General features: G+C 47.4%; 2 protein-coding genes across 9 annotated transcripts in view; both read left to right on the plus strand.

Annotated features, from left to right (window-relative positions):
• The window catches only part of LOC122384974 (MAP/microtubule affinity-regulating kinase 3-like), a 38,221-nt gene extending 31,545 nt beyond the window's left edge, over positions 1 to 6,676 (plus strand). For all 3 annotated transcript variants that reach the window (XM_043372842.1, XM_043372843.1, XM_043372844.1), the window contains 2 exons: positions 5,285 to 5,435; positions 5,710 to 6,676. In XM_043372842.1, the coding sequence (XP_043228777.1) occupies positions 5,285 to 5,435; positions 5,710 to 5,928 (370 nt within the window). In that variant the 3' untranslated portion in view covers positions 5,929 to 6,676. The remainder of the gene's footprint in view (positions 1 to 5,284; positions 5,436 to 5,709) is intronic.
• Positions 6,677 to 7,313: 637 nt separating this feature from the next.
• Positions 7,314 to 11,430, plus strand: LOC122385018 (enoyl-CoA hydratase domain-containing protein 3, mitochondrial-like). Of its 6 annotated transcripts, none has more exons than XM_043372956.1 (4): positions 7,314 to 7,586; positions 8,135 to 8,343; positions 8,753 to 8,944; positions 10,406 to 11,430. In XM_043372956.1, the coding sequence occupies exons 2-4, from the start codon at positions 8,140 to 8,142 to the stop codon at positions 10,892 to 10,894; spliced, it is 885 nt and encodes a 294-aa protein (XP_043228891.1). In that variant the 5' UTR covers positions 7,314 to 7,586; positions 8,135 to 8,139; the 3' UTR covers positions 10,895 to 11,430. The 6 variants fall into 6 exon arrangements, with proteins under 6 accessions (XP_043228891.1, XP_043228889.1, XP_043228893.1 ...); XM_043372954.1 differs by having other exon boundaries at positions 7,315 to 7,457; XM_043372958.1 differs by lacking the exon at positions 7,314 to 7,586 and adding an exon at positions 7,648 to 7,715.
• The last annotated feature ends 343 nt before the right edge of the window (positions 11,431 to 11,773 follow it).

Here is an 11,773-nt window from a genome sequence, read left to right on the forward strand (position 1 = left end):
TATGATGTCATTACCTGTCCTTTGTATTTATCCTCGGGACCAGCCAACAGTCATCCTTCCTTGTTCTAGACTAAAGGTCACCCTAATCATTCGAATGGAGAGCTCCATTCGATGCATTTCCCAGCATGAGCGGCTGAGTGCACCCAGAACACCCCCGTCCCAATGGGATGGTCTCAGCCGCTCAGGCGCATTCCAGCCCCCGCGATGCTGCCCTTCCAGCCCTTCGAATCGGCGCAATGTCTTGCTCCTACACCTGTGCCTTACGGTTCAAAGCCCGAAGCTCTGGGCCTGCTGCTGAATGGTGACGAATAACTGAGGGTGACGATATCAGTGTAAGACTATTGTGCCTGTTGATGCCTGCCGGCCAAGCTGACTTACCGTGAGTTCGTACCCTGGGCATCCGGCATACCATCAATCGCAACCATGCCATCATGACGTCTGGCATTTACTAAGCAATACAGCAAACAGGAAATTCGAAAATATGTGGATTCCTTTCGGTATTAGCTTTTAACTTACATTACAGACATTCCTAAATGTTTCTGTAAAACTATATCTCCAAACCCAGTCTGGGAACTGGGAAGTGGGCAATTGCATCCTTATAAAGATAAAGTCGTGAAAATTACAATGGTGACAACGGCTGCTGGTACACGCCAAGGCTCACACATTTTGGCATACAAAACGCATGACCACATTGACTTTTTCTCTGCAGTTGTGTGCTGAGCATTGCTGTCCCGTGACGCCTCAATATAGCTCAGGGGACATTGAGCGAGAAAATATAATATAGCGGAATTCCATGCATAAAATCCACAGCCGAATCAAGAACGTAGAGTCAATAGGGGTACTTCGATTACTAAAGCAGGCACGTAGGAAGAAGGAGGATGAGTAATTTCCAAAAGAAATGTGTTGTTCTGGGGCATTCCATGTCAACCGGGACAGCCAAAATCGGCCACCTCTGCGATTTTGTTCAAACTTGGTATACTTATTGGCTATTGGGTGAAACCTCTGAGGGTGAAAGGATTTTGTCATATGCCCTCGGGCTACAGAGAAACAAGTCGCTAAACTTCTGCTTTTTGAGCAGAATTGGACGTGTATTGCAATCTTGAAAGATCTATAGCTTCAACATTTTTGAAGCTATTTATTTCAAACAAACTGAAACGTGTGCATAAGGAGTTATGCTAGTAAAAATTGAAAATTTTTACATTTTTTGGTGATTTTGAATTTATATTATTTTGAATTAATTTCTTAAAATGTAATTTGTGAAAAATGGGTACCCTTCGATTTTGCTCAAATTTAGATATTGTCTTCCACTAGATGTAAGGCACACGTGCTGAGAAAATTAGAGTGGGCCAACGATAACTTTGGATGATATAGCAACACGTAGTGCAACGTAGCACGGGCGGTGGAAGGGGCCGATTTCGCTAACTCCACCTGTTTATCGCCAATAACTCACGCCAAAATTATTATATTAACGTTTAACTTACAGTATCTGTCCAGAATCGAATTGCAAATCCTCCCGTGCAAGAAATAGGTAAATCGGTCCACAACTTTTCTAGTAATAGCGGTGTAAAGTCAAACATTCCTGCCGGAGCGGCTCGGCGGCCGGCGCCGGCCGTTGCCTCCTGAATGGTAGACTGTGCCGGCGCAGGACGGTTCCATCTTTGCACCGCGCTTCTTACCGCTGATTATGATCGATTCGTGTCAAATTTTGTGTGAAGGCTTAAAAATGTACAGGCAATCTAATATTCAAATAAATACGAATATCAACTGGTAAAATTAATTTTTTAGGGTGCAAACACAATATGTGACTATGACATTTCCCGCGTCGGCCGATCCCCGCCTCTGCCGGCGACATCTTACTCTTAGCAAGCCACTATAACTGCCAAATTTATGGTAAGATTAACTAGAGATTCTCATAACACTACAAATGTCGTATAAAGGAAGAAATAGGAAAATCGGCCTGTATCTCTTAGATCTATGGGCGTATAAACGCAAAATAGTCACTATAGCAAATTTGATCACGTTTAACCTCATTTGATCTTGAATATATTGATCTAGGGCCATGAAATTATCACACGATAAAGTTCCCCACCGCCCCACCTACAATTCAAATTCCGTTTTTTTTTAAATACCTTTTTTGACTAAACCGGGCTTTTCTCCCCTAGCGCTGGGAGAGTCAGGCGTATTTTCTTTTTGCAACCAAAGAGAGGCGCTGGCTGGAGAATGCCCAATTTCATCATAAAAACTGGCTTACGATGACCAGCTATCTTCGTGGCTTAGTAGTAAGTGTGCCGAAGGTACCCACCTCGTAATCTAAAGGTCGCTGGCTCGCAGTGGGTCAGCCTGAAGTGTTTAACACGCATTTGTTTTTTAAGTAGCATCTGGCCAGCCGGCAACTGTCGCGAGGGCTAATGTTCGTATCTATGTAGGTAGCATTTGGCCAGTCGGCAACTGCCTTGAGGGCTGTACATATTTACGCGTGTTAGATTAGGTCAGGTCACGTCAGGTCAGGTAAGGTTTGCTTTGGTTTGGGGTAGAAAGAAGCATCTCCGGGTAGCGCCTCTCCTTGGTTGTTAAAACGAAACACGCGAGTGCCAGACATTACGAAGTCCAAAAGACAGTTACGTAGACGTCGGCCCATTCTGGATTTTTTATATGATGTAGCTAATGTATAGGAGAATAAAATATGTAAAAATCAGCAAAATCGAAGGGTACCCATTTTTCAGAAAATCAAAATTTATTTTTTGAATTTTAATTAAGTTCACTAATTAGTTAATTACGTCAATATTGTTATCCTCAAATTAAAGCCTGACCTATTCCCTCCATTTCACACTTTGTCTCGTGGTGATGTGTCTAAAACTTCAATGGTTATGACGCTTTAAAGATGATAATGTACCTTGCCTAAGTCAATGTTTGATGACGTGTATCTCGGAAACGTGACGTCATATTTTGACAAAAATATGTCTCCTTTCTTTTCACATATAGATGAGTAGTTTCACAAAGTTTCGCAAAAATCGGAGGAGGTGAGGTTCAAAATGATCATTTTTTGTCCCACTTGACGTGGAATGCCCCTTCTTCCACAATCTCTTCCTATTAAAGGAGGCATTAACCAAAACATCCCCTTCTCCATATGTGCCGACAACCTGCATGTCAATGTTCTATGCAGTTTGTGCGATATTCTTGCTCAATAATGAGCTGCGGGGCAGAAAGCTTCTTAGGAAAGCTTAGAATAATCACTTCGACCCGTCAGTGAACGCTAAAACACGGCTGACCGGGAACGCGGCGGCACGGCGCCAGCCGCCGCGTGGTGCTAGTGTGCGCGTAACTAGCGGGGAGACTTCAACGCCTGGCGCCGCCCCGACAGGCTTCCGTTCAACCGCTCGCAGCAGGCTAGGTTTTCGTCCCAGATTTTTTTGATTGGTATCCTACGGCTTCAAACATGCCAGGGACCAATAAAATTTAGTAGTGAAGACGATTAAAAAAAATCAAAATTCGACGATACACCCTAATCAACACGGAATCATTGGCCTTGGAGAATGGCATTGGTATTGACTCAGTTATTTGCCAGCTGTTGCCGTATGATGGCGCTAGTAGAGCGCTAGTGTTATACGCTCTGCTAGCGCCACCATGCGGCGCCAGTTGGCTAAAAATCTGTTCAATATCACGGGCCACGGCTTCTGGAGAATGCCTTAGATTCATTTCATACAGATAGAAATAATTTCAAAGCTGATTGAGTTATGAAATGCATTTAAATATCAAACCAAGGCCATGGGTATCAGACATGAACTGCGATTTCCGGTGGGCACAGTGACTTTGGTAATTGGTATGTCAATGTCTTTGAAAAGGCAGGTAAGATTTGCAACTGGTCAGCCTTGCTTCAATTGGATTTGTGTCCATTATAAATGGATTTCAGTCATACTTACCTCATATGTTATTGGTATTTGATTTCTACAGCCCAAAATATTGTTGGGTGTGTACAGCAAACTGAATGGAAGTGATGTGTACAAACATTTGAAGTATTTTCTGGACTGCTTGCAGTTAGAACTTGTTTGCTTTGTTGTAGGTGACAAGATAAGAAATTGAAGCAAGACTGACCAGTGACCAGTATGCTACAGAATAGGTAGCCCAATCTGCAGGAATATTAGAATTCAAATGTGGAATTGGAAACTGCATCAACCATGTTTGCCAAAGTAGGTACCTATGTACCTAGTCCTACTAGGTAGCTGCTTGAATCTTTGGTCAAGGCTACTATGCTGCTTAATACAATTGTGGTATGTGGCATATTCATTTTATCATAGCTTTGAGTCAAATAATCAACAAATGCCTACAGTGAGTCATGGGTTGAATGAAATAAGTTCAATAAAAATGTCGTGTGAGTCATGAGTTGATTTGAATCGATTCATCAAAATGTGTGAGTCATGAGTTGATTCGAATCATTCCGTTGGCTAGTTGCTCGAGTCATGAGTTGATTCGAATCATTTTATCGAGGAACTTCATGAGTCATGAGTTGATTCGAATCAATTAAATTTAACATCATGAGTCGTTTGATGAATCGATTCAAATTTCCAGACTCAAACAAAGAATCGACTCAAAAAAAATTTGAGTCGTTTACAAGTCTGGTTACGGCACCAGTATGGTTACCCTTGCACCGAAGCATGTTTACAGCTGACGCTCATGTGACTACCCTATATCCAGGCGATATATGGCAGTTTTAAGTGAATATCATTGACTGAATGCACTCTCAGTGACACCCACACGGCATGTTGACTTGATAGGAACTGGGGTTCAAAAACAGACTTGCACATACCGGAAACAAAAGGGGAGTGAGAACAGACTATGGGAACAATTAATGACAGCATAAGGAACGTGGTGAGAAGTCCCACGTCATGGGAGTCGAGAGCGGGTTTGGGATCGAGGCGTCGACACGTCGACAGTTTTGCTGGTTTTGCTGACGGAGCATGAGCAATGGGGATCAGCTGCACAGTGTACTCGCTTGATTCCAGATAGGGCCAGTCTTCATGAAACTTGCTTGAGCTTGCTGGTGTAGCCATCTTCACTGTGTAACGCCTGTGTTTTGTATGTGTTTGTAACGGAATTTGGCGTCGTTTTGTGCGTCTATGAGTCGCTGGTAACTGATAACACTTCGCTTGTATTTCGTCTTTGCGTCCCGCAGACGTGGCGTCTCACTAACCAAGCCGTGTGTATTGTAGCGAGCTACCTTCCCCTACTGATCCCCCGTCCATATCCCCTGCGCTCGCCAATTAACCTCTGGCTCGTCGTGTCCCAGGCCACCGGCGGCAGCGTCGCCCGCGGGGTCACTCGGAGTCGCCTCCAATGGCGAGCCGGAGCCGGTCAAACCGCGCAGTCTACGCTTCACCTGGAGCATGAAGACCACTTCATCCAGGGACCCGCACGAGATCATGAACGAAATCAGAAAGGTGCGTTCGCAGGGACTTAACTGTTTAACATCATGCACTTGTAGTCGAATCAGCTTGCTTATCATGGGGGAGACAGAAAAGGTGGATGTTCACTAAACCACTTCATGATTTTTCTGCTGATTCGACATTGCATTGTCATCTGTAAGTTACCCGAACTGCCGCTTTTAAATCCAAACAATTCGGTGTGAATGGATTAAGTTCGTCCTGTAAACCCGTTTAAAGTGTGGAACGGCGGCGGACTGCAGTATGACGATGCTATGGTCGTTTCCGGCAGGTGCTGGACGCCAACAACTGTGACTACGAGCAGCGGGAGAAGTTCCTGCTGCTCTGCGTGCACGGCGACCCGCGCACCGACTCGCTGGTCCAGTGGGAGATTGAGGTCTGCAAGCTGCCGCGCCTCTCGCTCAACGGCGTCCGCTTCAAACGCATCTCGGGCACCTCGATCGGCTTCAAGAACATTGCCAGCAAGGTGGCCAACGAGCTGCGTCTCTGACCCGTGCAGGAGCCGGCCGACGAGTGCTGGTGCAGCGGGGCGCGTGCCGAGCCGCCGCCGCCGCCGCCGCGCCGCCGCCCCGCCCGCTGAGCCGGCCCGCACGCACGCGCAGAGTCACCCTCACCGCCGCGCCGGCGGGCGGCACCCGGCCGGCCGGCCGGCCGGACTAGCTGCAGACACGCCCGCCCGTCTTGATGATTTTTACACTAGTAGATTATTTATCAGTACCAGGTGCGACCATGGCAGCCGGCGTCGGCGGCCGCCGTCTCGCTGCCGCATTCAGATCTGTTTTCGGTGCTGACGCGGGCGCCCCGCGTCACCGCGTTATTTTACAGTTCGACTGTGCTTGGTCTCCTCGAATGGCGTAGCGCGCGCTCGCGCCGGCGCGACGCTGCTCCGCGAATGGGTGACAGCGCGCGCCGCGCCCCACGCGCCACCTGAGGAGACTTGTCGCGCGAGTGTGCAAGGAGAGCGAGAGAGACGAACGAGCGAGCGAGCGAGAATCGAGCGCGTGACAGACAGCTATTGTATGAGAGCGAGCGAGCGCGGGCGATGGACTAGGATGTGTCGGCGACGCCCCGGCGCGGTCGACCGTGTGATACGTTGTTGCTGCGCGTGCAGCGGTGGCGCCCAGACCTGTCTGCGCCACAGAGCAATGACGCGATTCTACTGTGTTGGGTTTCTGTTATTTCTGTGTACAGATCGCTAATAGCCCTAAAATACATGTGCTAAAGTGAGGTGTCAGCGATACCGTGACTGTTATTGGGCGAATGGATGACGGTTCTACCAGAGATGACGACTACGAATTGTGAGAACTACCTGTCTGGCTGATCTTGGTGTGCTTTTTGGCTAAGAAGGCGTCGTTAGTTCAGGGAAGTTAAACCGGAGGAAGATCATAAACTTGTAGACAAAACTCCCGTACACAGTTATAGCTTATAACAGGTCACACTAGATTTGTGATGCGTTTTGCGACGCACTGCGAGGGAGACACGGTCTTTTTGTCTCCTTTAATGCATTCCAGACGGACTCTCCAGCGGAGCGGCACCAAGACCGTTCAGTGGCATCTCTGACCCCGGTTTTCCCGAGATAGCTTATCCGTGAACGCTCCGAAGAACATTGACCTACAGCCTGGCAGGAATAAATTGGGAAGTGACGACGTTTGTATGGAAGGCTGAGCTCATTCTTTCAAATGATGAATGCAATCAGAGGTCAAAACACGTTTGTTTCCGTGTGGAATACGCCGCTCAATAAGCAGATGCTTGAAGTAATAAATTGCTAGTGTAAACTTGAAAGGAAGTCTTGAGGCAAGGATTGCGCGACAGAGACATAAACAAGCAAGACATTTTGTTCAATGTCACTTGCTACGAAAGACCCTCCAGCCTTTTCAGCGTTCCTTTACATTGCGTTTTAGATTCGCAAGCAGAGAAAAATTTTCAAGTAGTGCTTTTGAACAAGAATCAAGCACTTACTTTTTGCTTCCTGTCGGCACTGCTGCGTAAAAGCGCATTCAGCAAGGCCCGAAAAACAGCGCGAGTGATTGACAGCCATTTCTTAGCATATTGCTGCTCTTTTTTGTCGCTGGAAAATTAGTTGGGCTTTCCATTGACATCAACGGCTGAGCGATATGTGTAGAGTGCCATCAATAATCTTCAAATGAAGTTAGTCATTTTTACGTTGCAAAGGAATGGAGTACCCCTTGCGAGCATCAGGGGTGACGTCACTCAGGATCTGTCTCTGATTGGTCGGCGGGGGAGTGACTGTACCTTCTATAGATGGCCTTGATTGACGTACGGTTACCTTTTTGTATTGTTGAATTGGAATTTAATCATTCGAAATTATCAAACTGTTCCTTTGATTCCATGCCTAATGTTAACCAACAAATTGAAATGTCGATGCTGTGACTTGTGTTGTCAAAATTGTTCCGCATTTATCCCTCTGCCCTCTTGTGCAAATTGCAGAAATATTTGTAAATTTAACTGCTCAAACTTTCTCTTCAGTTTTGTTGATATCAATATTGGGCACTGATGTAGAGGTAACTTGAACTAGGTATACCCACCGGCCACCTGTATCTGCTAGCACCTTGAATCTAGGATACGATTTTAATGCTATTTCATCGAATTTAAGACCATGTTTGAATTTCCATCCTGAATGACATGATGATGAATGAATAAGATGAGCATAAATGACAGCACCATTTGCATTCCAGATATCATGGCAGCTCTCCCTCAGCAGTTCAGCAGATGGAGTTCCATGCTGCTGAGGACCAGAGTCTGCCCCGGGAACCTCAGTTGGGCTTCTAGCCGGCTGGCCAGCAGTCTAACCTCAGTGCATGATGCTGATGGTGTCAGACATATCACAATGACTTCACCCAAGACCAGGAATGCTTTGTCTCTGGAGATGCTGAGTGAGCTAAAGGTGTGGCAATATTGTCCCTGTACCTACCTATAAATTATAATTGCAATTAATCAGTACAAATATGCTCCGAACCTCCATAATTTGCAACAAATTCATGAGTTCCTGTGGCTATATGCATTAAATGTCAGAGGTATCAGGTAAGCTGGTATGATTATCTTTCCACCATTTTACAGCATTAGAGCAAGGCTGGATTATTTGAAGATTGTTTCCATTGCAAAGCTTCAGCTATAAATTTTATACTATTTGCCTTTCAGCAATTATCCTGTAAGGACTAGCGACATCTCAAAATTTCTATCAACTATCCTGAATGAGGAAAAAATTGAATTACTCACACAAAATGCCCAGAGATTCCATTCCTCCCATGATTTGTTCTGAGTGAATGAACCTCTGCAATTCTCATGATCTCCAGGAGCATGTGAATCAGCTGTCCTCCAGCACCCGGGTGGTAGTGCTGAGCGGTCAGGGCCCTGCCTTCTCTGCCGGTCACAACCTGAAGGAGTTGACCAGTGCACAGGGTCGCGACCACCACCAGTGTGTGTTTGACTCCTGCACGGAGCTGATGCTCGGTCTCCAGAAGCTGGAAGTTCCTGTCATTGCGCAGGTGAGCCCCGGATGGCTCTTCAATGGGATGTCTCGAATGTGTTTAGCGATGAAATGATAGTGACAATGACTTGCCAGAGAATCAGTGCGATCACCGTGTCTCCGTGTTCCCCGCTCACGGCCGCGGATGACGTCTCCTCTGCTGCCATTGCGCAGGCGCGTAACCACAAGTCTGAAGTTACTGGGGACCACATGGAGGGACGCGAAGACCAAATATTATCCCCGCGTACGATGTCTCTCGGACGGCGAAGATTCTACGCCGTCCGGCCAATCACGTTCCATAACCGCAACCGAGCCCCCTCTGACCTTGGACGGGATGGGCCGGACGACGTAGAATCTTCGTCGTCCGAGAGACATCGAACGCGGGGTACATTTCAAGATCAGCCTTCGTCCGAGTGGGGAGGGGGAGAGGGGGACATTTTCGGCCACACCTGCCAGTTTTTTCCGCGTGTAAAGAAAACCGCGGCGCGCACCGCCGCGAAACTTAGTAGGTATAGCTTATGATAGCTCATTTTCGCATCGTGTGTGAAAATTTTGACCCAGGTTACCTAAGGTCAGGTCACCAGGTCAGGTAAAGTAACTATGTCTCTAAAAAAAAACTTTGTGACTCTGTCATTCCTACAGTTTACATCCCAGAAGTTAAAAACTCGAGCTTTTGCATCAGGAAATCAGTATGAACAATTCAAGTTTCACATCGGTGAGCTATGTCAGGTCAATTTTGCGACCTCAAATTGAAATGCTCTTCTTTTGGCCGAAAACACATTCAAACACCGTTACCTACACAGGTAAACATGACACACTGAACCGGAAAATTGCATCTGTGTGTGACCCTTATATGCCCCTGAGGTCATCTCAGGTCACGATTTTTTATCATAACGTTAGGTAGAAACATGATAGAGCGCTGAAAACGCCATGAATGTGTTCAGCTCAACAATACCAATCGAATGACATGCAACATGACCTTTTCCGTGACCTTGACCAGGGGTCAAATTTTCAAGCTGACCTTGTCAGGTCAACTTGTAAGTTCATTCGACGCGTCTCGACGAGACAAACGCGATCCCGGTAAAATCAGCGTCATACAAGCTTTGAGTCAAAAGTTGTGATACAAAACCCTTTCTTATGCGCCTATTTGTGAAAAGTTGTCAGAATGGGGAAAAAAGTTCGTGAAAATTTGCTTGCTTGCTTACTTTCCGATATAATCTGGTCTAGCTAAAAAGCCCGGCGAAGCTGGCTGAGAGGCCCACCCGGGCGCTGGCTAAACAAAACACCCATAGTTTTGTCTTCCGTTGACTAAATAGTACATAAGTTACTCTTCACGTCGATCTAGAGACAATATTTGACTATTTAAGCAAACTGAGGAGGTCGTCAGTTTTACTGGGGACGGTCCCCAGTAACCCAAAAGTTACAGGGGACCGGTCCCCAGTGTCCCCAGTGGTGGTTACGTGCCTGCCATTGCGCTCAGGTGGACGGCACGGCGGCGGCGGCCGGGTTCCAGCTGGTCGCCTCGTGCGACATCGTCATCGCCACGCCGCGGTCCAGCTTCTCCACGCCGGGCGGCAACGTGGGCATCTTCTGCTCGACGCCCGGCATCGCGGTGTCTCGCGTGCTGCCGCGCCGGCTGGCGGCCCACCTGCTGCTGACCGGGCTACCGCTGAGCGGTGAGGAGGCGCTGCGTGTCGGCCTGGTCAGCCGGCTGGTGGAGCCCGACCAGCTACAGCACGAGACGGCCCACATCGCCGCCGCCATCGTCAGAAAGAGCAGGAGCGTCATCGCGCTGGGGAAGAAGTTCTTCTACCAGCAGCTGGAGCTGCCGATCGACGAGGCCTACCGGCTCGGTAGTCGGCTGATGGTGGACAACATCGCACTCAAAGACGGACAGGAGGGTATCAGGGGATTCATCGAGAAGCGGGAGCCCACGTGGACCCACACGGATGACAAGGCACATGACTAGGACGGTCGAAGGGGTTTGTATCCGCGGGGGTGGGAGGCTGTTACTGGGGTAACGCACATTAATATTTTGTTGCATGTGCGCTGCAACCGTTGAGTTATCGGCTGACGGCACAAATATGGTTGGCTTGGCTGGCGACCAGATGGATGCTTTCAGCGAGCTCCCTTTTGCATTAACAATGTCATTATGTCGTTGTAGTTGGATAAATCGGGAAGTGTTTGCCGGCTGCACACCGCACGGCATTGGATGTTCAGCGGGTTTCAGTTGTTGCCTTCTGTGCAATAACGATCGGATTGAGGCATTGTCGAGGATGCTTCCCGTTTATGATGCTGTTTGAGTTATTGTGCTTGCAACTCAGATGGTATAACTGTTAACTGTTTAATTCCGTAAGTAATAAGTTATGTCAGTCAACTTGGGCATTGTTATTGTTCAGATTGGCTGAGGTTTGTACTGCATCCATGCTGTTCATGTCTGTTCAGGGTGTGATTTTGTTATCGTATTGTGCTTCAGATGTGTCAATAAACCCACATACATTGGAATCCAAACGCGTTCACATCTCGAAACACAACCTTGCTGATGCCCGACTCGTCTACGTCATTAACGCTACCTCTTCTATCACTATTTTTTTAACTGATCCTCCCTCGCGCTATAACTTCGGCTTCGCCCTTTCAGAATTCCGCGTATGGCGTGAGTAGCTCAGCAATGGGCTCTCCCCTATATATTATCCATCCGAGAAGGGTCTGCTTCGTAGGTGGGGGCCTTCCCATGGGTGATCTTCCAGCTGCATAAAAATGAGCAAATATTCAATTCAAAGCGACAATTTACAACGACATATTCTTTTCTCACTGTGCATTTTTCGAGCACACTCCGTTAGCTTACCGA

The sequence above is a fragment of the Amphibalanus amphitrite genome, unplaced genomic scaffold (assembly GCF_019059575.1).
Source record: "Amphibalanus amphitrite isolate SeventyFive unplaced genomic scaffold, NRLGWU_Aamphi_draft 000205F_arrow, whole genome shotgun sequence".
In the NCBI taxonomy this organism is placed as follows: Eukaryota; Metazoa; Arthropoda; class Thecostraca; order Balanomorpha; family Balanidae; genus Amphibalanus; species Amphibalanus amphitrite.